Genomic DNA, 25,587 nt, shown 5'->3' with positions numbered 1-25,587 from the left:
AGAGAAGGGTAGTCAGATTTGTGCATGTGTCCGTGAAAAGAACTTAAAAATTTCAAATACCTGGGAGACTCTGACATGTGGCTCTCCCTCAGGTTTTCATATCGCTGTTGAAGCCCCCAGTTTTCTTTACTTCGTGGCTGACTGACGGCACTTCATCATCTGTGCTCTGGAAAGCCTTTGGCAGGAGACCACGCGGCACAGCGTGCTCCTGTTAGCACCTGGTGACATTAATTAATGAATGAGCTGATTAATTTCCCTTTACCTTGATAATGGATGACAAATCACAGCTTGTTTTTCTGATTTGCTCATTCATTCCTACTTTTGCTTGTTTAGTTTTGGCTCATGTCTCTTAAGAGATCGTTGTCTGCTAGTTCCTTTTATGAGTAATGGGCCAGATTCATCTGACGACAGCCTCACCACTGACGCTGATGTAAAAGGCCTGATTTAAAACCAAGCTGAATATGTCTGGATGCATGCCAAATAATCAGTATTAAAAAAGGTTTTATTTCATTTGGACTTATTTTGCATAAGTGAAAATTGCAGCACATATGCAAAGTCCTCTGCTTCGGGGTTTTTCAGAAGAATTGCTGTTATCTTGTCCTCTATTACTTGTGTTGACTTTTAAAGTAATGGGCATATATGAGAACCCCTAGTCTGAAGTTTTATAACACTCTCCCCCCACAGAACAGAGTGAGAAGATTATGGCTACATAGCTTGATTTGTTTCAAGGAACATGGCAATTGGACCCGTTTCTGGCCCGTCAGACTGTTGCAGCTCTGTTGAAATCATTGACAAGAATCACACCAGCCACGGATTTGGGGCACCGTGATCTGTTGCATAACTGTTGCCCTGTGTCAACACATTTTTTAAGTAGAAATATTTGATCAGCAGAAATATTAAATGTGAGATTAGGATTTCTTCTAGTCACTCCCTCTCTTTATAAAGCTGCTGCTATTTTAAGCTTTGATTTTAAAACAGTCTGGGTAAAAAGTAATCCATGCTGGTAGGCTGATCAGTGGGATCTTTCCCTTTTGCCATATTCAGTGCAATTAATTGACTGAAACACACAAAGATGCCTGCAGGTACTGATATTTTTATAGGAAAATTTCAGTACATACAGCCTTGTGAAGCAGGGATAAATTTGTAACAGATCCACTCTCATCTGTTCCCAAATCTATTTCAACCAAATGATTAATTTTCTTATGTCTGTAAAACACAAATGATTAAGCTGAAAAGAATTCACCCAAAATACCGTGAAAAAGCAGCTCAGAACTTCAGTGGTTTCGCAGGCACAGGACAGATTGTTTCCAAGAAGTGTGTTTCCCACAAATACCAGCTTGGGCCGGTAGACGTTTTGTGAAGAGGAAGGATAACAAAGGCAAAGATTCAGAAACAAAAATTTGAACTGTCTTGGTAATATTGAGGCCTTAAGACAACAAATCAAAGTAATCTTACCTTATGCTCCAATGCAAGGAGGAGACTCGGGAATAAAAGCATAGTAAAAGAAAAATGAGTTAACAAGATCCGAGGAAACTGCATAAGCTAAACACTGTTTATGTGGTCTGTTTTCAGGCGTCCAACATAGTTTCAGGAATACCTGTGCAGTCAGTAGAAAGTCGTCGTCCCGGTGCATGTGGATGAGGGTTTTGTCTCCAGGGTCTTGGCCAGCCGTGTTCAGACGTGGGCTTGGGATTGACACGTGGAGTAGTTCACCCCTGTTGCACCTCCGCTGCCTGCAGAAAAATGGGTGTGAGTTTGGGCCAGTCTCTCCGTGCTTTGTTTTTTCTCCCTGTTCTTCGGTTTTCCTACCTTGTGAGGCAGGCGGCCACGGGGGGTCCAGGGCCGGCTGGAGCTCCGGCTACCAAGGCCGGACGGACCCCCTGCATCTGCGCGGCCAGGAGGCAGCCTGATCTTCTTCAGTAGCCCCTGCCGAAGAAGACAGGACCAGCTCCAGGCTGTGCTTGAAGACACTGCTGTGCTCTGTTAAGACAAGATGAGTCTATATTTCCTCCACAATGTTTCTTTGCCTTCCTCTCCCGGGGTGACTGCTGATGTGCACATGCCTGTTAGGGACTCGGCTAGCATCTTCCTATTGCTAATGGACATGAAACTCGTGGCGTTAACCCCAACGGAGGGTACAAAATGCGCAAGCCTGCCATGTTAATGCTGAGGACCTTTTTCAACACCCAGTGGAGCTGGTAGAATGATGGGGTTTTTTTGCTGTTGATAACAATGGTGATAAATGAAAACATTTTCATTTCTGGTTGAATGAAAGCCAGTTTTTTAATATATGTTTTTGGCAAGTGACAAAATTAATTTCCTTTTCTTTGGCTTTGGGTTGAATGAACGTATTTTGTTCAAATCTAAATATTATATTTCATTTTTATTCCAAGCGTTTTTAATATATATTTTCTTAAGTAAAAAGAATGCCAAAACAGAAAGGTTTTCATGAGGAAATCACAATGTTGTATACTGAGAACGCCAAACAAAGCATTTCTGCTTTTCTCTGTTATTGTTTGCATGCCTTCACGCGGCATTTGCTTTAATCTGCAAGTGCAGTCAACAGGGCGGCTGTGGATCACATCAGGGCTCGGTGTAACGTCCTCTGTTGTCTGCAGCGCGTATCCCGTTCTCCAAAAGGAGCCATGCTGTTCCATGCTTACTGGCAAGTCCGCAGTGAGGCGGTGATGAAGGGAAGAGATTGAGGACTATTGGTGTAACCAGTACGTAAGGTGAGAAAAGGGAGTGTAAAGTTGCATGAATGTACAGAGCATGAAGCATGGAATGGTTGGATGGAAAAATCCATAGCTTTTTGAAAATTTGATGCAATAATACTGAAAAATGTCTTTAAACCTGTCTGTTTAGTTTAGGCAAAGAGAATTCTATCTCTCTCTGTGAATTTCATGCTTCTTAATGGAAGGTTTCGGCTGAGAAGAAGTTTCATAATAAATTGTTCTCTGCTGGCTAGCTTACACATGGCAAACGTTGACTAGTCCGTGGGTGGAGTAAAGACTAAGGAGAGCTATCCCCTGATTCTGTGATTATTTCCAGAAGTTCCGAGCTGTGTCCGAGTCTTATGCTTGCTGCCCCTCCAGTTTTGCTTGCTCTCGCTGGCGCTGCCAACTCTTTTGCTGCAGTGGAGCCGCTGACTATGGCTGCGCGAAGCAGGTGCAGAGCGACTTCCACTGCCTGGCTGAAACGCATCGCGTTCCTGGCAGACGCATCCAGTTACATCTGGAGAGCTCGCACTGAACAGGGGTACGCGTGTGCGCCTTACCCGTCCCCTATGCGCCAGTGCTTCCTGTCTGCAGAGAGCTGAAGAGAAGAGGTGCGTGTTTTCCTTGAAAGTAGTTTCATAATAGACGACCATAAAACGTCCATCCAAGAATAAGCAGTCAGCAAGCTCTTCTACATTTATAAAACAGATGTTGTTTTGTTCCCTAAAAGCTGTATACAAGAAATTCAGTGTACCTGAGATTTATGGAACGTCGCCGTTTGCATTGGCAGGTAGAACAGTCCGGGGCCAGACGTTGACTACGGTTCTGGCCAAACTCTGCTTTGAATCTGACATGTCTCCCTTGCTGCCAAGGCCAGAGCAGCTTTCCTGGGCCTGGAGCACAGCTGGTGGACAGGCTGAGGAGAAAGCACATGAGCTGGATACCTCTGTTGTGCGGTTACGTAACACTTGGGAAAGCAGAGATGCCTTGGGCAAGCAGATGGGGAATGGTTGCCACGAGGGGAAGGATTTGCATTAAAGGAGTTGGAGTTGAATCTGAAGAACCAGGCTGGCGATCTGTGACTCAAGGAGGAAAAAAGGAGACATGCAAATTGGCTGGAAGTACCGAGTTGCTGTCTCATACTCAGCAAGTCCTCTCGAAGCATTTGTGATGGAAAAGATGAGAAATTTAAGGGGGCGTACTGTGATGTCCCACGAGCAAGAGGGCAGAGGGCTGCCTGTGATGGATGTGGAGCTCTGGGGGACATTGGCTCTCAGTCTAGCGGAAAAGGCAATTGCATCAGCAGCATGGCCTGAATTTCACAGCTTGTTCGAAGTCTAGCTGGATTAAAATATAAGGTGAGGTGGGGGGAAGTTAAGGAGGCCAAGAAATGAGTGCAAAGATTGACTTAGCATTTCACGGGCAACTTGAACCAGCGTGGCAAATGTTGGGAGACGTTTCAGTTGCTCACATGCCGATCACACTTCTCCCCTCTGCTTCGGTCAGATGTTCTCCATAAAACCAGGCTGAACCAAGCTTGTACCTGACTAGTTACTCCGTTGGGTAGCAGGTCCACACGTTAACTACTGCCGGTGGTGGTCATAGGCCAAGCGCGTGGCCGGGCGCTCGCCCGGGGCAGGGCCGTGTCACCGGGACCGAGGGCTGGGGACAGCCCGAGCGGGAGGACAGCAGCCGCCGAGGGCGCCGGGCGCGCGGTGCCTGGAGGCAGGGACGTTGGCTGCAGTCGGCGGGTGCCGACGGGGCCGCGTGGCCACCCAGAGCGGGCGACACGAGGGTCCCTGCGCGGCCCCCGGCGCTGCTGCCAGCCCCGCGAACGGCGAGCGGCAGAGCGAGTCCTGCCGACTTTACTGCGGCTGGGAAGTAGAGGAAAGACACATGTTCAACATCTGTCCTGAAAAGCATTTCATCTTTCATGCGATAGGAAACTTTATTAATAAAACTGGATTGCAGAACAGGGTCCTTTTTGAGAGAAGAACAGATATTTTGGAATTTTAATCTCTTACCCCTGTGCAGGAATTTAAGCCGAATCACCGCTATTGCCCGTTGGACAAGTTTAGAGCCAGTCGTTCTGTGTTCGAAGGAAAGTAAATAGTCATGTTTTCTTCACAGCGTTGCGTTCCTCCTTCCTTACCTGGCAGGGCGGAGGAGTCCTCGCAGGCGCTCTGAGGGACGGGACCAGAATTCAAAATGATTCTGGCAAATTGGTGAATTGGCTCAGAATCAACCGCCTGAAATTCAATAAAGAGAAGGACAAATTACTAACTTGAGGGAGGAGAAAGTAAACACATTACTGCAAATGTGGGATAATTGGTGAGGCAGAAAAGCTTGTGCCAATGTAGCCGGGCTTCATTTTCTGAGGAAAAGCTTGCTTCTCTATTTATTTGGCCCCACTTATAAACACACGCACATAAATACACTGGTATAGACATATCTAGACATATACATACTTATATACATACAAATATAAATACACACATATATACTTAATTATCCTGAGGACTGCAGTCCTCTCATATCAGTCAGCTTAGATTTTATTGAAGCAATTATACAGCAACATAATTGATTTATTTTCCTGTACATATATATATATGTATATAAATACTTATATGTATGTATATTTAATAAAATAAATACATGTACATATATATTTCATTTTTGTTCTGGGTCTTTGGTCCTCCCTGAGACAAGGTAAGATGTTATGCTCAAATATAAGCGTATCTCATTTTTATGGGCAAAAGCATGCTTCTGTAGTTATTTGTATGCATAGATTTAAGCCTGCAGTAAGGGGCCAGTGTTTGCACATCAGGTACTTGGTGTTACAAGAATGATTCATACCTATGTATACGGAAATATTTAGTTAATAACGGAAGTGCCAGTAGGTGGTGATGAAGAATATATCACTTTGTACCTCGGTTTTGCAGGCCCCATAAAACTTGTTATTACTGCAGATGCCTTTTTCTGATTGCTATTCATCAGGTCTTAACATCTTTTGTCCTTTTCCTCTGTTCTAAACGGTTTCTACGTTTTGCACCGTGTTTTTCAGATTTCATTGTTTATTCAGTGGCTTTGAGTAATAGGCGATTTGATATGGTACAGGAGTTATTGTTAAAAGTGTATTTATTTTGCACACGTGAATGGACGTCTGCTCCTGTGTCGATAAGTTCAGGTGACAAAAAAACAAATCGGCGTTAAAAGAAGGAAGAAAAAGGTTACAAAGCGCTAGCTGGGGAAGGGCTGCTCTCGGTCTGCGCAGCCCCGCCGGGCGCCCCGCTCCCCCTCTGCGCCTCCCCGTTCGCCTTGGCACGCGTCGCTCCTCGGCGGCCGTCTCCCTCCGGATGCGGCGCGAGGGGCTTCGTCCTGCGCGGGCGAGCGCCGCCGGCACACGAGCTGGTTGCGGTGGCGGCGGCAGCGAGCGTTTGCTCCAGCAGCCGAAGGCGTCGTCAGTGTCTCGTCGGAGGTGCCGGGGACCCGGCCGCTCCCCGCCGCTTGCGCGCCGCCGTGGGATCTTCCTTCTCCTCCGCGTTCCTGTTCGGCGATGAGGAGCGCGATGCGTCCGAGGACGCTCGAGGAGCGTTTTCTTCGCTCGGTGGAACGGGCTCGGCCTCGGCAAGGCGAGCTCCAACGGTGGCGCGAGCGGGCAGGCGCTTTGCCCGCGGGAGGGGGGAGCAGGACTTGCCCCGGGCAGCGGTGGGACTCGGGCTCGGGTCACCTCCCGTACCTACACCCTTTGCTGCTTTCCTTCTCCCTCCGTTTCCAGAGACGGAGAGCAAGAAGGACGGCTGAAGCTGCAAGAAAACCGTTCCTCTGGCTTCGACGACTGAGGCTTTTCCCCCAAAAGGGGCCCCGAAGCAGCCCGGGTGTCGCGCTGCCGTGGTGGGTCGCAGCCTGCAGCCCCCACCCTGCCGTGCGCCGCCGACCGCGGAAAGCTTCCCCGTGGCCGCCCGCGAGGGACGTTCCCGCGTTAGAGCCACCCGGGGCGAGACGGAGGCAGGGTACGTGGTCTCGCCGTGTTTGTCCTGCTCTTTGTTCCTCATCGTTGATGAACGAGCATTCAGGGCACCTGAAATAAGGTAGCAAAATCGTTATATAATCTCCTAAAAGCTTGAAACTGAAATGTGTTCGTCTGTTAAAAAATATGCATATATATTTCCACCATCATGTTTGTGGATCTGTTGGTTATTCTCTGTTAACCTCCTCTGGTATAAATAGGTTTAAGCTCCTTGATTCGAATGGACGTCGTGGAGAAACTGGCCCTGCAGAAGGAGGTTGCACAGTTCTGCATTTCTTGAGACCAAGTGAAAAACATGGAGCGCGTCTTTGCTCAAGACGTTATCTACAAAAGCTGAGTGAGCATTATGTGGACTTCTGCATTGGCATAAGTTGGAGGCCGCATGACCTAAGGCTGACAGTTTTCAAAAACCAGAGGGTTTCTTTGAAGGAAATGGTTTGAATCCCATAAAACTTATAATCACTTGATGCGAAAGGATCTTAACGCTGAATTCTTCGGGTAAGTTATTCAAACTCAGTGTTCCTAGATAAATAAAAGGGAGGGAAGAGAAGAAATGGTTTTGACACTTGGAATGAACTTGTGCAAACTCTCTTTTTCTACAAGGAATGCATTCAAAAGCTTGTGATTGCAATATCTAGCTTGCTCTTCCCTTCTTCGTTTGTGTGCAGGCCAGTTTTCTGGCCCTTTTTTTCCTTTTTTTTTTTTTTTTCCAAAGTACTGCTTTGATGATATTGTTTCCAAAACAAAGTAACAGCTATCAGAACATTTCTTATAAAGAGCCCTACAATAACAAGCCAGTTTGTATGCTAACAGAGAAGGAATGTTAGAGATGGCAATGGGTTTCAACTGCATTTTTGCATCTGCTTATTTACCATAATCAATGACAGGATTGTGGGGTGGTTTTTTTTGTTTTTTTTTTTAAACTAATGGAAAGAAATAGCATGTCTGAGATCATTTTTTAGGCAGTCAAAGGTGTAATGGGTGGTATGGTAGCTTAACTGTATTTTTACATACATCTTTAAAACTATTCATAGCACTGTGTTACTAGTAATCAGTGAACTCACTAACACAACAAATTTTGAATAGATGTTCTGGACCAAATAATTTTGTGCATCACTTGTATTTCCATGTTTCATCTCCAAACACTTGTTGACCCAAGTATGGTACATTTAACAGTATTTATCTCGGTGTGTAATTCTGTAAAAATCAGTATACCAATTAGATGTGCAGGACTTTTCTATAATACTTAAGAATTTACCCATATACACATTTAAGAGAGACAAAGATACATATATTGATTTCTCTGTCCTTAGTATATTCCCCAAAGCTTTGTCTAAGCCCATGACATTCAGCAGCCTTTTACTGAAGCAATAATTTGCCTTTTCAAGGGAGGTGTGCACACTGGATTGTACATCTTTCTGTGTTTTTAGTGAGTTTACCAAAGTTGGGCCCCTTGGAACTCAATGAAAGGGGTGAGGATGAAGAAGAAATTCTAGGATAAAGAGAATTTCCCATGCAAAAGCAGCCAGACAAAATACTCTGTCTTTCTCGCTTGCAATGCCTGCTACGGGCCGCATTCGTATGCGAGAGTTCATGAGCAGCAGCGATTCCTTCTGCAAAACAGTGGCCTGGACTTGAAGTTTTGCCAGACCTCTTGTATCATGGGGGCTGTAAAATTGGGATTCAAGATAGCTATTGGAAAAAAGCTATTTCAGATGCAGCAGTAAACTGAAAAGAAATTAAATTTAGCTTTATGTAGCTTTTGTGCTTTTGATTATTCCAAAGCATGTATTTTTAAAACAAAAATATTTCCAGCTCTGTGGCATCATAGAGTTTTTAAAGCTGGAAGGAGCTGAGGGTGACTCAGAAAATCCTCTGATTCTCGCAAGATTCTTGTCTTTAAAACTGCCTGGGTTTGTGTTTTTAGTTGCAGGGCAGTTGTGGTCGATGGGAGCTCTGCCCCACAAGGGCCGCGGAGCTGGGATGTCCGGCGCAGGACGGGTATGTTGCTACTGCGCTTTCCTCTGTTTTCTTCCCGTTGCCGGCAAAGGGAGCGGCAATTACAGCCATGTGCCGGCTGTGGCAAGACCCCGGCCGTGACCGTGCAGACCTGGCGGCACTCGGCTGCTCCCGCCGTGGCCGTGTCCTGCGGGAGCGGCCGGGCCGTCTTCCTCCTCCCCATCGCACCTGGCTTGGCATTTGCTCGAGGAGCCAAGCCGATTGCATCGCGTGCCTTTTTGCTGAGCCCCTCGTGGGGTTTCACGCCCAGTAATCTACGTGCGAAAACTGGCGTTTGGATAAAATGACTCTCATGCATCCATGACTGCGCCAAACTAGCAGAAAAAATTCAGCTCTTTAATACCGATCCAAAAAGCATTTCTCCAGCGTGCAGACACGCAGCAGGCAGCAAACACCCTCAATTAACAGCGAAGCATTTTAATTTCACGCGACAGCAGCGTTGGCGCCTGCCTGGGTCAGGAGGCTAAACGGGCTGAGCGCTGGCCGGCTGGGGCCGCGGGAGCCGAGCGCGGCGGCTGGTTCCCGGCGCGGGATGCGACGGGATCCTGTCTTTGCCTTGCCGTTTTTCTGGAGCCACCCGAGGCTGATGAGAAAAGGGGTAGGGGAAGGCTCGGAGAGACGCCCGCGTTTAGGTGGCTGCCTGCAAGCTTGCTCGCTGGCGTAGCGAAGGAGGAACGTGCTCCGAAAGCCGCGCTGCCGCGCTCGGCTAGCCCGGGGGCGCCGGACGAACAGGGGCGTCTGGTTGCACTCCCGTCTGGTTGCGCTTTTCGTATTTTAGCGAAGGGTCAGCGCTGTGTCGGCCTCGGCGTCTGCAGGCTCGGGTGAGGGGCGTGGGGATGTCCGAAAGCCGACTCAAGCCATCAAGGGTGGGAGGAGAGGGCTGGGTGGCTGCAGCCTTCGAACCTCACGGCCCGCACAGATGTGCCGATGGACTGCCATGCGCCAACGTGCCGGAGCCCAGAAACCGGTTAAAAGGTCCGTTTTGTCCTGCCGACTGTGTTACGTGCGCTCCCGGCCTCCGCAGAGGAGCAGCAAGTCCCTGCCGTTGCCTCGCGTTGCGTGAGCGCTGAGGCTTTGCACGCGGCGCGGCAGAGCTGCAAGTCATCTGGCCGCCGGCGCGCAGGGCGGGAGCTGCCCTGAGCTGGCGGCCCCCGGCTTGGCAGCAGCCGGCTCTGCCGTTCCCAAATTTGTTCTCCACTACAGAGATTTCTTTTTGTATTTCCTCTTTGGTAGACATGTCTGAATCTCTTCTGTTTACTAAAAAAAACATGTTAACTGCCAAAGCATGACAGCCAAAACCCGGGGTTATAGATGAGAAAATACATGGAAGAGTTGCATGTTGCATAACTGGTGAGGCAGATGCCAAAACCCAGCGAACAGTTTCTGTCTCCAAGTGGCTCAGGAGAAGAGAGAAACTTCTTTTGTGGATGGAGATGCTGTAGGTCTTGATTTCCTTGGGTATGTCTTCATGCCCAAGGAGAACTGGAGCACTTTGGCTTTCTTCGTAACTGGCAAACTGCTTGAAGCACTAGGCAATGCTCTAACTAATGTTAGTCCATCCACAAACCCTAGGAAAATATGTCCATCCATAAACCCTGGGAAAATGACTTAATGGGGAGGTCAAACCTCTTTCACACAAGCAAAGCGTCCCCGTCCCATGCCCACCAGACCAGGTGGTCCGTGCAGTGTGGTAGATCTGCATTGGTATCACGGCCAAGCAGAGGTGCTGCCAGAAGCATCAGCCGCGAGCGTGCAGAAAAGGCAGCATGTTTAAGGGAAACCCTCAGTGCTGGCTGGCTTTGTGGGCAGACCTTAGTGAGCCTTTAGACAGTAGAAACATTTGCTTTCATCCTTACGCTTTGCTGTATTGTAGCACAGAGGTGAATGTTCAAGAAGACTCAAATTATTTCTTCCACCGAGGAGAGTTTTATTTATATAACGTTCCCAGATGTGTCCTTCAAAGCTGCTGAGGAGATGGTCACCCTGGTGTGGATGGGCACAGTGGCGTCTCCAGACCTGCTTCTGCATGCTCTTTTCCCAAATGCCCCTAAGTAGGTGACCTTCCCCTCTGTCTTTTCTTTGCCTCTTCCCACCCTTTGCCTGTCCGTAAGCGTTTGGGTGGTTAGCCCTTCGGGGCGCTTGGTGTTGGCTTCTACAGCGTCGGGCAAGTAAGTCAGGGTGCAAAGAGAGCAGGAATGGCCAGCTCAGTCCAGTCTGGTGTCGTGTCCAGGATTATGTCTTGCTCCACTGCATCAGAGGAGGACATCTCTTACAATAATGAACAAGTTGATTTGTTTTTGCTTTATTTCATGCTACCTTGTGTGAATTTCTCTTGATCATATTCCTCAAATCTTCTCACCATCCGGTCTCCTTTGTCTCTTTCCAGTTTGGATTATCTGACCAGTTTTACAAGGGGAGGGATAAAATTGTTGCATCTGCTCATGAGAAAGCAGAGATGCTCCTTGATTCTGCTCATGATGGGAGCTGCGGCTTTGCTGTGTTCTCCTTGTGTCACCTCTGGCTCGCAACGGCAGCCTGCAGGTCTCCTGCCCAGAGCCGCTACCACCGCAGCAAGGCAGGAGAGGACCTTGTTTCGCTAAGCGGGATGTAAGTCTAGAGCCTAAACTGTATGCAAAAAGCTTAAAGCTAATGAAAACCTTCCATGACTTAGTGTTTTAAATCCTCGTTTTGGTCCTCATGGAGTATGATCCTTCACCTAAACAGCAAGCAATTCAATAAACTACTCGTGCACTTCTAAATCAGACCAGACGGAGCATTAGAAAAATGCAGCACTGGGAACAGCTTGCCATTGGCAAGGGGACAAACCAAATGAGTCCTCGGAGATCTCTTTCACAGTTTAAAATTTATGATTCCCTGTTGAAATTAAATGTATTCTACAACTGCATGTCACTGTTTGAAGAGTTCAGTTGCAATCACTTTTAAGAAATTCAGTTAGCGTAAGACTCTTTCCTGCTTTAAAAGCTGTTCAGTTACAGTCTATGAAGAAATCGGTGCCTGTGTAATTCTGTTATGGACGACCCCGTATCTTACAGCGCGGAGGGGCAGCGGTTGCTCTGTTCGGGGTGCTCACCTTAGCCGCGGTGTGGCAGAGCAGGACGAGTCCAGCGGGGGCCTGGCCTGGCCCTGGCGCTGTTGCAGGTGTGGATTTACCCGCTCTCCGTACCCCGCACTAGGCCAAAGCAGCACCACAGGAACGATGGAGCTGTAGCTCCGTGAACTCAATGGCAAATCTCTCGTTGACTTCCCTGGAGCCAACATTTCTCCCAAGGTCATTTCCTCCTAGAGAACGCTCCCGAAAAAGGCAGAACAATGGGAAAAAAAAGCACTGCACATGGTGAGCTGTTATCCTCAGCGATTCCCACAGCCGTTTTATTGCCTAAAGGAAGAAGAACATGAACCCTGGAGGGAAGAACTTGCCAAAGTATTTAACATTTCTACATCTTGCATAGAGCTAAAGGTTCCCAAAAATCTTTATTTTTAAAAATAACTGCAGAAATGTTTATTCAAGGCCTAATGCGAGGCTAAGTAGAGTTTGAGATGTGGTTATCAGGGAAAAGCAGCACAGTGGAATGAGTACCAGAGTGCTGAATTTTGCTTAGAGTTAAGAGACGGTAAAGTTAGACCAAGCTGTTTTGTGCTGAAGCCACTTTTTGGATTAAAAGGCTGGGAATGACTCTTGGCGACTGCTGCGGAGGTCAGCAGCAGTTCAGCTCGGATGTCAAGGTGTCTAGAAGCTGCACTGCAAACCCACATCTGCAGTCGTAGGTGCCCGAACCCCTTGTCCTGGGCCTGAGTCTCGGGAAAAACAGTCCTTCTCTCTCTGAAATGTGCTTGCTGAGTTAGCAGTGGTAACGGCAAACAGCATAAAACAACCACATTTTTTTTTCCTCTTATAGAAAAGGTTTAATAATACTCTAAAAAAATCTTCCCGAAAGAAAAAAAAAAAAATCTGTGCGTGTTGTGGTGGTTTTAATTGCCAGATGACCCGAGCGTGAGCCTCCTGCTTGGAGCGTGGTGAGCTGGCAGCTACGGCGAGGGAGTTGGAAGTGGCCCGGGAGCAGCAGCTCTGGCAGCTGAAGTCGAGCCGCCTCTAAACCGCTCGGAGATCCCCGGGGCTGGAGCGTCTATTTACCTCTCCGTGAGTAAATCCACTAGCTCGGAGGGGCGTTGCTCACTGATGTTAGACATTCTTTTACATCGCCTGGCTGTCGGACAAAAAGAGTAATTAATGCGCAGCCCCAGGCAGCCCGAACGGATGGGGCTCTCCCCCGAGCTCCTCGCTGCCGCTCTGAACTGTTGTGCTAAGAAAATAACCTCCCATCTATTCGCTTTGTGTTTCCCCACGTGTTTTTGCTTTTCCCAGCTACCTGGAGGCTGGGCTAGTCTGACTAAAGGCACTAAAATAGCCAGGGCTTTTTGGGGGGAAAGAAATGAGCCTACTTAAATCATGTCAATTTATACAGCGGAGCGGTAGCAGCATTGTGCTTGAGTACTGACATCGTTTGTCATTTCGTGTGCTTACACGTATATCTATAAAATGAAGATAACGCGATGCGCTTATAGTAGAGGGCTTTGGGGAAATCAAACAACTGGAGTGGTTTGGATTAAAAGCGAAGCTCGGTGCGGTTAGGGCTCCCCCCTCCGCGCTCCCGTACGAGTGTCTCCCCCTCGGCCACGCAAAGCCTTTCGCACCCTCTCGCGGCCGCGGCTCCGAGCGCAGCCGCGCAGCGCAGCCGTGCAGCGCGCCCGTGCGCAGCGCGCTCCGGCCCCTGCCCTGCCGCATCCCTCGGGAGCGAGGCGCCCGCCGGAGCGCCGGGAAGGGAGCCGGGAGTTTGCAGGGCAGCGTCCGGGAAGGTGAGCGAGGGACGGCCCGGGACGCGGGAGCGCGGCGAGAGGGGAGGCTCGGCGCGCCGGGAGCCGTGTCCCGTCTTGGGGGCGAGCGGTGCTGGAAGGAGCCGCAGGGGAGCGGGGAGAAGCCGCTGAAGGGGGGGTGCGGGCAGGAAGGCAAGTCCTGCTCCGGGAAGGCCCGCGCTGGGCTGGGGAGGGGAGGGAGGGCTGCCGCCGAGACGGGGCAGCGGCACTGCTTTTCCCCTAGTGCTCCTTTTCCCCCCTAGTGCTCTCTTTTCCCCCCTAGTGCTCCTTTTCCCCCCTAGTGCTCCTTTTCCCCCCTAGTGCTCCTTTTCCCCCCTAGTGCTCCCTTTTCTCCCCTAGTGCTCCCTTTTCCCCCCTAGTGCTCCTTTTCCCCCCTAGTGCTCCTTTTCCCCCCTAGTGCTCCCTTTTCCCCCCTAGTGCTCCCTCTTCCCCCCTAATGCTGTTTTCCCCCCTAATGCTGTTTTCCCCCCAATGCTGTTTCCCCCCTAGTGCTCCTTTTCCCCCCTAGTGCTCCTTTTCCCCCCTAGTGCTCCCTTTTCCCCCCTAGTGCTCCCTCTTCCCCCCTAATGCTGTTTTCCCCCCTAATGCTGTTTTCCCCCCAATGCTGTTTCCCCCCTAGTGCTCCTTTTCCCCCCTAGTGCTCCTTTTCCCCCCTAGTGCTCCTTTTCCCCCCTAGTGCTCCCTTTTCCCCCCTAGTGCTCCCTTTTCCCCCCTAGTGCTCCCTTTTCCCCCCTAGTGCTCCCTTTTCCCCCCTAGTGCTCCCTTTTCCCCCCTAGTGCTCCCTTTTCCCCCCTAGTGCTCCCTTTTCCCCCCTAGTGCTCCCTTTTCCCCCCTAGTGCTCCCTTTTTCCCCCCTAGTGCTCCTTTTCCCCCCTAGTGCTCCCTTTTCCCCCCTAGTGCTCCCTTTTCCCCCCTAGTGCTCCCTTTTCCCCCCTAATGCTGTTTTCCCCCCTAGTGCTCCTTTTCCCCCCTAGTGCTCCTTTTCCCCCCTAGTGCTCCTTTTCCCCCCTAGTGCTCCTTTTCCCCCCTAGTGCTCCCTTTTCCCCTAGTGCTCCCTTTTCCCCTAGTGCTCCCTTTTCCCCTAGTGCTCCCTTCCCCCCCTAATGCTCCCTTTCCCCCCCTAATGCTCCCTTTCCCCCCCTAATGCTCCCTTTCCCCCCCTAATGCTCCTTCCGCCTTTTGTGTTTGTTTGGGGGCAGGAGTCTGAGGAGACGTCAAGTGCCCTGGGAGGGGACAGGGTGGAGTTGCTGGCCGAGAGCATTTCTGCCCCGGGAGGACGGAGCCCTCCGGCTCATCCGGAGGGAGGAAAGGACGGGCTCCCCGCCGCCGGGCAACGGCACACCGCCGACGAGATGACAGCCGGGAGGGGGAAGCTGTAAAGGGGCCACGGCTGCTTCGCATGGGGACACGTCCGTAGAGGATCTTTCACCCGACCCCTCTCTGCTGCAAAGCTCTGCATGGGAAGGAGCTGGCCATGGGTAAGCTGTACCTTGCAGGGAACAACTTATGGACGATCAACAGCTCACTGGGGAACAGCAGTCTCATCCTGGAGAACCAGACGTCCGGGAGGAACAGCACCACTGACCCCTTGAAGAGGAATGAGGACATGGCTAAAGTGGAGGTGACGGTCCTCTGCCTCATCCTCTTCCTGGCCCTGACCGGCAACCTGTGCGTGCTGCTGGCCATCCACACCACCCGGCAGAAACACTCCCGCATGTACTTCTTCATGAAGCACTTAAGCATTGCTGACCTGGTGGTGGCCATCTTCCAGGTGCTGCCCCAGCTGATCTGGGACATCACCTTCAGGTTTTACGGGCCAGATTTCCTCTGCCGGTTGATCAAGTACTTGCAGGTAGTGGGGATGTTTGCTTCTACCTACATGCTCTTGCTGATGTCCCTGGACCGGTGTTTGGCCATCTGTCAGCCGCTGAGGTCTCTGCACAGGAGAGCTGATCGGGTCTCTGTCCTCCTCACCTGGCTGCTGTGCCTGCTGGTCAGCATCCCTCAGATCCATATATTTTCCCTGAGGGATGTGGGTAACGGGGTCTATGACTGCTGGGCAGATTTTATCCAGCCCTGGGGACCCAAAGCTTACGTCACCTGGATAACCCTCATGGTGTACATCATCCCCGTGTTGATGCTGAGCATCTGCTACGGCTTGATCAGTTTCAAAATCTGGCAAAACGTGAAGCTCAAGACAGCTCACGGGCCGAACATGAGCCTGAGCTCCACCTCCCGCGGTGGGACAGCGTTTGCCAGGGTCAGCAGCACCAGGCTCATCTCCAAAGCCAAGATCCGGACAGTCAAAATGACCTTCATCATAGTGTTAGCTTTCATAGTGTGCTGGACTCCCTTTTTCTTTGTGCAAATGTGGTCCGTGTGGGACACGAATGCGCCGCAGGAAGGTATGTCCTCTCTTTTCTCGTACCTGCAGGTCTGCGTGGATTGCTTGGTCTGAACGATCCAAGCGACACCTAAGGTCCGCTCAGCTGCCAAACAGCAGACTCGGAGGCTGCGCGTGGCAGCCAGAAACTCCGTTTTGAGCCGGGTCTCGTCAGGGGGCTGGGAGGGAGAAACGAGCAAGCCTTGGACCTGGAAAAAAGTCTGAAACGCAGCCGTAACTTCACGGGAGTGTCCCCAGTGCTACGTGAGGGCTGGCTTAGCAGATCTGGAGGCGGCAGGCTCTCAGGATCCTTGCTCGGCAGCTCCCTGCGGAAGAGCTCTGCCTGTGCCCGGAGAGCTCCTGTCGCTGCCGCTTCCCCCGGTGCCGCCACGGTCTCTGCCCGCGAGCGCGCCTGCTGCTGAGCGCCACAGGCTGGGGCATCCTCGGCAAGCGTGGGCAGACACCTCGCTCTTCGGGGGTAAATCCAGGGTCGCCTGTGGCTTCGGCAGCTGGGCTTTCTTGGGAGCAAAGGCTGGATGCACAAGCAGAGCTCTGCCTGGGGTGTCCAACGCGGAAACTGTTCGCCTCTCGTCCTGCTCGGCAGCGCAGCACCGGGCAGCAGCTCTCGGAGCTGGGGGAACCGCGGGAGAAAACCCCAAATCTTCCTGCGATGCCTGGCATCCTTGCTTTTGCATTTTGCCCACTTTGCTTGCTCCTTCTTTGCTTTTCTTTCCCTCACTTCGGTCTCCTCCTGTTTTCGTTCCCACAACTGCCCTGCTCTTGTTTTATTGCTGCCTGTAGCACTGCTCCTTCGGAAACCTGCTGATTTATGGGGAAAGGCTTTTCCTAAAGGACGCGGTGTCGCTGGTTTGCTGGTTTTTATGCTTGGCCCCGGCTGCCCTGTCGTTAAGGTTGCAAACAGTAAGATATATTAGCCTGCTCGGTGTTGCATGCTCGTGGCTTGACACGTCTGCGTTGCGGCCGGGGCGGAGGTGCCCGACGGTCTCCCTGCGCCTGCAGGAACCGGCCGGGGAAGTTCGAAAGGAAAACTCTGCGTGGTTGGGGAGGGAGAGGAAGGGGGCAGGCAGCGCCTCCGGGGGAGAGCGGCCCCTCGAAGAGCCCGGCTGGAGCTCGGCAGGAGCCGCTGCCCGGGGGGCTGCGAAAGGAACGTGACCGCGGAAGAGCCGCGGCTCCCCGCCGCGTCCCCCGGACCCTCTGCCCCAGCGGGGCTCCGCCACCGGCGGCGCTGGCGCAGCCCCTTCGCTCCGGATATTCTCGTCTCTTCTTTAACTGACCCCGTTTCGGTAATAAATCGCTCCGCAGGAAGCCTGACGCTTTGCAGAGCGCGTCTGCCCTCAGATGAAGGAAAGCAGATGCGCTGCCGGCGTGACCGCTCCTTGCTTCTCCTTCACGTCTCCCTCCGCTCCTTTTATTGCAGCTGCAGGGTTAAACCGCAGCCCTGAAACCTTCCCACATACTCTAAGCATTTACCTCGTGGTTCTCCACCTGCTTTAAGCTGGTCAAAACTTCTGGTTTTCAGATGCACCCCGAGATGAAGCAGCACCTCTGCCTTTTGCTGTATTTTAGATGCGCAATCTGGAGGAGCTGCCTTTGGCTCATTCGCCGGCAAACCCCGTGGCCGCTGGGCTGCTCCCGACAGCAGGCTCGCCCTGGAGCGGTCGGGCTGGTCGCTGGGGTCGCTTGCAAACTGCTTCCACGCTCGTGTTTGTCAAACTTGCTCCCGCTCGGTCTGTTGAGCGGCAGCGCGAGGCTTTTTATCGCTTTGCATTTACGTGGCCAGGCGGGTTCCCGCGGGCTCCTGCCTCCGCGGCTGGTGCTGGGCAGCCGCTGGCTGCGGGAACCGCGCTTGCTGGGGAATTTCCTGGCGCGGGGAGGGAAAGCCCTCGGGCGCGTTATTACGAATAGCCAGCGCCGGAGACCTCGGCAGGGGTCGGCAGCAGGAGCCGCGCGTAGGTGTGAACGGGGTGAATGGCTTCGGGCCGAGCTGGGGAGGGATGTCCCGTCCCTGATGGACGGCAGCCCTCGGCTCGGGCCCTGCGGCAGGCAGCCTGCTCCAGGCCTCCCCGGGGACGGAGGGACGGACGGACGGAGGGATGGACGGAGGAGAGCGGGGGCGCAGGTCCCCCGCGGCACGCAGCACCCGCAGCCCTGCGGCTCGCCCTCGCCGCTGTGCCAAACGCACGGCGGGATGCGTCCCTGCGGAGCAAGAGGAATAGGTTTCCCCTGCGGCATTTCTGGACGTGTTGTCCCACTCGTGGGCTTTTTTTTCCTTTGCCCAAAGACCTGCAAAAGCGTATCCGAAAGGCTGCGTGATGAGGCATTGCTTGTTCCGGAAAAGGTTTAGTTTGGTGTTTAGTTTGTTCAGTTATGTCAAACAGAGCATCCCCAGCAAGGGGAAGTCTGCTTGGACTTCACCGAACCCTAATTAATCCTGACAAGGCGCCCTGCAGCTTTTTGCCCTGAGTTATGTCTTGGCAACAAGCAGGTCTCGGGAATTAGCCCAGGGACTCGGAGCAAACGGCCGCTCCCTGCTCCCATCCCGTCCCGGCGTGCAGAGCCCGGAGCAGCTCCCGGCTGCAGCGCCCCATCCCGTCCCGGCATGCCACTGCGGTCACATGTGGCATATTGGGCTTTACAGATGCTTCAGGCCAACTTGGATTTAAAGATAAGAAGGGGGAAAGAGGGGCGCGCGCCCCGGGGCTCCCGCTGCCCTGCAGAGAGCACCACGACATGCGGTTCAGCTAAGTCGAGAGCAAAGGGCTGAGGCAGCAGGGCTTGCGTGTGGGGTTTGTTTCTTTCGGGTTTTTTTGTTTTTTAAGTGGATTGAAACGCTGTGATGCATTTCAGGCCTCGTGCCGACGATTCATAAGCAAATCATCTTGGCTTTCTTCTAACGCATACTTGAAATTAAGAGCAGTTGGACTAGACGTCGCTCGAACAGGAATTAGGCAGGAGCCAGTAGAAGGTGAATTTGGAAACTACTATTCATTATTCATACTTCTTTTCTAGCTTAAAAAAAACTTTAAGTGGATTTTTGCAGAGGGTTTTTCAATGGAAAAGCAAAGTTTTCTCTTACCTTTTTCTCTTTTCTTAAAAAAAAAAAAAAAAAAAAAAGAGGGAGAGGAAAAGGAGCCAACCCAAACTACACGTCCTTGTTGCTAACAAAAGGAGACGAGAAGAAGGACCGAGAGCTTTGGGGCTGCAAAGCAAGGGCGCTCTCCCCACTGCTTCCCCCGGTGCTCAGCGAAGCCCCTGTCCCGGTGGCCGCCACTCCGGCCTCGGCCGCGCTGGCAGCAGGGAGCTGGCACCGGAGCCGGGCTCGCTTCCAAAGCCCATCGCCTCCTCGGTCAGCTCATCCAGCGTGGAAGTTAATCATGGGGGGGGGCGAAAGGCTGCACCGCGAACAGGAACCGCACGGATGCCCGGCGCCGCTCTGCCTCTCGGCGGAGCGTTTTCAGGCTGATGCACAGGGGGAAAGTTAAAAGCGAGGTGCTGCGGCGGGGGGCGGCGCGGGCCGGGGGCGCCGGGCTAACGCGGCGCTGCTCTCTGCCTTGCAGCGTCGCCCTTCATCATCGCCATGCTGCTGGCCAGCCTCAACAGCTGCTGCAACCCCTGGATCTACATGCTCTACACGGGCCACCTCTTCCACGACCTGGCGCGCCGCTGCCTCTGCTGCTCCGCGCGCTACCTGAAGGCCCGGCCCGCCTGCGAGCTGCCCGGCAGCCGCCGCAGCAACTCCTCCTCCTTCGCCCTCGGCTGCAGGAGCGCCAGCCAGCGCAGCGCCGCCCGGCCCGCCACCCCCTGAGCGCCCGTGCACGCTGCTGCTGCCCGTGCACGCTGCCGCCGCCGGTGCGCACTGCTGCTGGTGCACGCTGCTGCCCGTGCACGCTGCCACCGGTGCACACCGCCGCCGCCGCCGCCGCGGGGCCCCAGGCAGCACGGAGCGGCACGCACCGACCGCCTCCCTGTGCAATGCCTCCTCCGGGAAGGCAGCGGGCTGCGAGGGAGCCTCCCCCTCCCCGGGTCCGAGCTTTCGCTTCGGGTCGGCCGTGGGTTGCGTTTAGCCCCTCGTGCCGATGCAACAGTCTCGCGCTGTAACGCGCCGAGTCGTGACGGCCACCCGGATTTTTATTGCTAAGACACGGCTGCAATAAAACGTCCTGACTCTGGTTTGAAGGCGAGCGGGAGCGGGGTGCGGAGGGAGCACTGTGCAGCGAAATGCCAGAAACCTGGACGGGGGACAAGGCGTGTTCAGTGCAGCGGTGCGTTGGCACGTAGCAAAGCGCCCAGCGCCGCGTTACCAGCATGCGGCAGAGCCGGCCGGGGCTGAGCGCAGGGGTCTGGCACCGACCCCGCGCTGGGGTTGAGCGCACATCGGTTTTGTTTTCTCATGGTCACTCCGTTATGGCCTTCCTTCCACTTCTCTTTTTTTTTCTAGCAACCTCAGACGCATTTTCGGGCGCGTGCTGCGTGCTGGCTTGGCACGTTCAATCCCGCCATTCCTGCATCCCGCGGGAGGAGCCGGGCGCTGGGTGAAGCTCCCATGCGAGGAGCAGTGGGGCTGGTCCGAGCGACGCCGCTCGGCCCAAACAGCCCCAAAAGCGTTGCCCCAAAAGGGGGAAGCGTTCGCGTGAGCCCTGTGATTTGGGGCAATCGGTACGTTCATCGCCTTTCCCGGCGCGGGGGAGATGCTCGCGCTTTCAGGCTTTTGCACCTTTTCTCGCGGCTTCGGCTCTCGGAGCGGCTGCAGCGCGGCTGGGGGACGCCGGGCGCCCGGCCCGCGGGAGGGGGTCCAACGCGCTGCCAAAAGCTTCCCAAAAGGGGCAAAAGTGTGATGGGCTGCTGCCGACTGAGCGGCACTTGCGGCCCACACCGATCCCCCGGACCACGGCTGCGGAGGGAGCCGCATTTTGGAGATTTTTTGGTTCAGGCTGTGAAGCACTAGAGCGTAAAAACATTAAAAAATAATAAAATCCCAGTATTGTTTTTAATTATTTTTCTCCCCACAAAAAGCTTGAAAAAGATGCTCACGACAAAGTGGTTTTGGAGGTATTTGCTTTTCCCATGAATATTTTTCCCCTTGCGCATGGCTCCATTCGAAGGCCCGGTGTTGGGGCGTTTGTGCCACGCTGCTACGGGATAACTGGAGCCTGCGGTTGATCCCGCACGGCTGGAGCTGCTCCAACGGAGACTCTGGCTCCTCCTGGTGCTTGGCACAGCGCTGCGGGGGGGCTTCGGCTCCGAGCTGCTGGGAGCCAAGGGATGGAGGCCGTGGAGGGAAACGACCTCCGAGCCAGGAGCCCCCTGGACCCCGATTCAGCAAAGCGCTTAAGGCTGGAGCCAATAAAGCATTAAAGAGCCTCAGAATTAAAGTGAGGCTGATTTAAGGATGGACTGAGCAAACTGATTGACAGCTCAGGGGAGGAAACAGCTCTGAATGTGACTTTTATTCCTTATCCCCGTGTTTCTGCTCGAGTCAGAGGCGCCGGGAACACGCAGCTTTCGCCGAGGAGATGCTTTCTCCTCCAGGGAACGTGAGCGTGAGCATGGCCCGGCCCTGCAGAGCAGCACGGGAAAGGTTGAGTCCTGGGGACGGGTTCGACCCGACGAGCCGCGTCTGGTGCAAACCCCCGCAAGGCCGCGCGATGCCCGTTCCCACGGGCGGTAAAGCCGCAGCTCGCACGGGGCGAAGCCTGGGGGCCGCGGCACGTGGGAACCGCACAGCCCGGAGCCTTCGCCGAGAAGCAAACACGGTTTGAAAGCTTTGCTCGGATGCAAACACACATGGGCACCACACGCTTTATTCGTTGCTATTCGAGCCGCACACGTGCGCCGGCAGTGTCTGCCTCCGCGCGGGAGCCCCAGGGAGGGGGATGGGAGCGGTGGGAGCGCGGCGGGAGCGCGGCGGCCCCTCCGCCTAGGTCTCCTTGCGCAGGGAGACCTTTATGCTGCCGCAGACCCTGGCGAGCGCCTCGAAGAGGGGGTCGCAGAAGGTGTGGATGCACAGGGAGTAGATCCGGCCCACGCACTGGATCTCGATCAGGTAGCTCTTGATGCAGGGCACCACGGCCCAGATGTGGCAGAAGGAGATGAGGGCGAAGAGGACGCCCCAGAGCACGGCCAGGGGGACGCCCAGCACGGCCGACAGCAGCCGGTAGCACCAGTACTTGCTCACGGTGAAGGTGGTGTAGCTGGTTTGCCAGACGCCGTCGAAGCTGTACGTTCCCACCGGCTCGGCGATGACGTCCTCGAAGTCCACCTGGAGGCAAGAGCAGGTGGAGGCAAGGTAAGGGGGGGGAGGCACCGCGCGTTTCGGGGAGCGCCCGGCCCCCGGGCAGCCACACGTGCACCGAGCGGGAGCGTGCTCTGCCAGCTGGGGAAGACGAGCCCGTTCCCACCCTTTTTTAGCAGTCAAGGGCACGGGCTGCCACGCTGCAGGGCGGCAGTTTGTGCTCGCGGAGATGCAGCGGTCCTCCTGATTTATGGTGTATATATTATTTATACGTGCGGAGGCAAGGTTCTCCGTGCTGCCCGCCTGCGTGCTGCCCAAGGAGGGAGGGAGCTGGCTCGGCCGTGTCCTTACAGGGATATTGCTGCTGCGGGCCGGCACCGGCACCGTCCCTGCGTTGCAACAGTCGGAAAGCCGCGGAGCGGGAGCAGAGGAGGCTCCTCGCGCTGTGGCTCATTTTTAGGGGATGCACGAGCCAAACTTGTCGTTCTGAGAGACAGCAGGACGTTTGGGGGAAGGCAGGCGTGTCTCCCGGTGCATTTACGTCAAACTATCCGCGACACCCCTCCTGGGCTGCAGTTTGAGTGTCGGATCGTGTTCCGGAGCGGGCAGGGCTGGAGGAGGCTCGGGGCAGCGGGACGGATCCTGCCGGCGCTGAGCCGGGGCTGCGGGTTTAATGCACCATGACTGGGAATCGGGGGGTTCCTGCGCCCGGGGAGCCGGCTGCTCTGCTCGCTGGGGCCTCCCGCCTGCGCGGCCTGGCGGGCGCCAAGGGCTGGGCACGGGGGGTGCTGGGTGCCGGTCGCCCTGCGCGGGGGCCCGTTCCCGTTCCGGGCTTGGCTGCACAGGCGGAGCTGGAGCCTGCGCGTCCCCGCGCTTTGCTCATCTCCCTCGGGTGCTGGCGGGGACGAGTTTTAAGGGAAGCCTTAAAAACCCACCCGGGGGAGAGCGGGAGGGGGCGGGGTGTCTGCTGCTCGCCTGCCAGCCGCCTCTCAGGCTTTCTCCGTTTCTCTGTTTTGCTCTGTTTTTGAGGCCAGAAAGGACCTTGGGCAGTTTGGGCAAATGCCGGGGAAGCTTCTGCAGCCGGCGGAGCGGTAGCACGGCCAGGGCAGCCTGGCCCCTGCGCTCGGCCCATCCGCAATAGATAGACAGACAGATAGATAGATAGATAGACAGACAGATAGATAGATACATAGATAGATACATAGACACATAGATAGATACATAGTCACATAGATAGATACATAGACAGACAGATAGACAGATAGATACATACATACATACATAGATACCTAGATAGATACATAGACGGATAGACAGATAGATAGATAGACAGACAGACAGGCAGATAGATAGATAGATAGACAGATAGATAGATACATAAATACATAGACAGACAGATAGATACATACATACATAAATAGATAGATAGACAGACAGACAGACAGACATATAGATAGATGTTTGCAGCGCGATGCCGCTGGAAGGCGCTGGCGGCGCAGCGCCCGCAGGGCTTTACAAGCCTGATGGGGCACCGCGCTTGCAGCGCTCGGCCTTCAGCAACGCGCCGTCCCGTGGAGCCAGGCCGGGCCGGGCGCTCGCTGCGGTCAGCGCCAGCGGAGGAGGCCAGTAGCGCCCGCGCACGGCGGGATGGTGCCGCGAAGGCGGCCACGCGCGGCCGAGCGCTCTGGCACGCAGCTGCCGGGGCCGGAGGAGCCGCGCTGTTTTTTCCCCCGGGTTCCCTTTAAATCAGCCATAGGGGCTGAGCCAGTTTTATTTTTGGCGGCAGCCGGCCGGCCAGCGTGCATGGGGGCCTGGCGCGAGCCCGGGGGCCGGCGCAGCCCTGCGCCCACCTTCACCACGTCCTCGTTGATGCGCCTCGGGTCGCGGTTCACCAGGTCGATCTCCTTGGTGTGCTGCTCCTTCGCGATGATCCGCTCCTCCAGCTCGCCCCGCTCCGCGGCCATGGCTGCGCCGCGGCCGCCCGGACGCCTGGGCCCCCGCAGCAGCTGCCGCGCATAGCTGCGCCCCCGCCCGTGGCGCCGCGCCAGGCTAAAATTAACGCGGCGCTGCCGGGCCCCAAGCCGCCCTGGGAGCCCCGGCACCACCGCCGCCAGCTCTGCTCCCCGCTCTCAGGGCAGCAGTTTGGGCTCCTCCGCGCTTTCCACGCAAAAAACCTCAATGCAGCAAAACTACCAAAACCGCAGATCCATAACAGTCAAATGTGTCTTCCCCATGAACACGAGGTGCAGAGACATTAAACGTATTAACGAGGAATTATTTAACCCGTGACGCATTCCGGTGTTCCTCACCGCCCCTCTCCAGTGCTCTGTTGGTCGGGGTGGCTGAGATTTAAAGTTAAGGGCTTCTTTAAAAAAACCTAAAGTTCTGTTAAGTCGGTTGTTTGGGAGCACTTTCACCTGAAGCTGGGGCTAACCAGCTCCCGTTCTCCCATCGCGCGCATCCTTGGATAAGTGAGGCTGGCGATGCCCCCGCGTGCTGGGGTTCGCTGGAGCAAGCTTCCTCCCCTGAGCTCAGCGCTGGGCTTGAACCTTGAAGCCAAGCGCAGATAAGCAAAGATTCAGTGAAACGCGAGCCAGCTGTCCGCCGGGTGTGTTTTAGGGCAGATTGCACATTAATGTCAACTTTCCTTGCACGAGCCCTGCTGCTGCGAGCAGCTTCGTCGCGCCCCGCGTTTGCCTTGTTGCAGGTGCCCGGCGGCACAGGGTGGGTGCGACAGCGCTGGGAGCAGGGGCGGCCGGCCGCCTTGCACCGTCCAACACCATCAGTGCCCGAGCGGTGGTGAATTGGGCCTTTCTCGCAGCGCAGCACCAGGCACGGCTGTAGCTCGAGTGCCTCGGAGCGGGCTCGGAGCAAGCTGCCGGCCGGGCTCGGAGCGAGCTGCAGCCACCTGAGTTCAGCTCCCGCTTGTTGCAGGCTCGTGCACGGGCTGAGCACGGTCAAGCGCTGCAGGGCCAAAAGAAGCACTTGGACGCCAGCTTTTGGGCCAGAAACGCTCCGTTGCAGCCGCGTCCGTCTCTGACGTAAAGCTCTGCAGCGGCTTCAGCCGGGCAGCGCGGGAGCAGGGAGCCTGCGTCTGGCTGCCGGGTATCCGCACAGAGCGCGGACGAATCCGGAGAGTGTTTCTTCCTGCAAAGGGAGCCCCAAAGCTGGGCTCGCCCCTCGGAGCTCATCCTCCTCCTTCCATCTTTATTTGAGAAGCAAAACAAAATCTACCTGCCGGGTCTCGCTCCCAGGAGCATCTTCCCGCTCTTCCAACCCTGTCGCAGGTGGGA

The 25,587-nt window shown here is 54.4% G+C and overlaps 2 protein-coding genes across 2 annotated transcripts; one reads left to right on the top strand and one right to left on the bottom strand.

Annotated features, from left to right (window-relative positions):
- The first annotated feature begins 14,900 nt into the window (after positions 1 to 14,900).
- Positions 14,901 to 21,059, top strand: OXTR (oxytocin receptor). The gene is made up of 2 exons (XM_013955130.2): positions 14,901 to 16,063; positions 19,620 to 21,059. Exons 1-2 carry the CDS (start codon positions 15,133 to 15,135, stop codon positions 19,865 to 19,867), a joined length of 1,179 nt encoding a protein of 392 aa, XP_013810584.2. The 5' UTR covers positions 14,901 to 15,132; the 3' UTR covers positions 19,868 to 21,059.
- Positions 21,060 to 21,845: 786 nt separating this feature from the next.
- On the bottom strand, positions 21,846 to 24,264 carry CAV3 (caveolin 3). Its single transcript, XM_067303668.1, has 2 exons — positions 24,145 to 24,264; positions 21,846 to 22,321 (listed from the first exon to the last, which is right to left on the bottom strand). Exons 1-2 carry the CDS (start codon positions 24,256 to 24,258, stop codon positions 21,980 to 21,982), a joined length of 456 nt encoding a protein of 151 aa, XP_067159769.1. The 5' UTR covers positions 24,259 to 24,264; the 3' UTR covers positions 21,846 to 21,979.
- Between the last annotated feature and the right edge of the window lie 1,323 nt (positions 24,265 to 25,587).

The sequence above is a fragment of the Apteryx mantelli genome, chromosome 12 (genome assembly GCF_036417845.1).
Source record: "Apteryx mantelli isolate bAptMan1 chromosome 12, bAptMan1.hap1, whole genome shotgun sequence".
Taxonomy (NCBI): domain Eukaryota; kingdom Metazoa; phylum Chordata; class Aves; order Apterygiformes; family Apterygidae; genus Apteryx; species Apteryx mantelli.
Note: the sequence above shows the minus strand (reverse complement) of the source record. Positions and strands in the feature narration are given on the sequence as shown.

What these genes read in the sequence shown, in the direction of transcription:
- CAV3 (XM_067303668.1), bottom strand. Translation starts at nt 24,258, where the DNA reads ATGGCCGCGGAGCGGGGCGAGCTGGAGGAGCGGATCATCGCGAAGGAG. An exon ending in TCAACGAGGACGTGGTGAAG is followed by an intron (nt 22,322 to 24,144) that starts GTGGGCGCAGGG and finishes TCTTGCCTCCAG; the next exon opens with GTGGACTTCGAGGACGTCAT.
- OXTR (XM_013955130.2), top strand. Translation starts at nt 15,133, where the DNA reads ATGGGTAAGCTGTACCTTGCAGGGAACAACTTATGGACGATCAACAGC. An exon ending in CACGAATGCGCCGCAGGAAG is followed by an intron (nt 16,064 to 19,619) that starts GTATGTCCTCTC and finishes TCTGCCTTGCAG; the next exon opens with CGTCGCCCTTCATCATCGCC.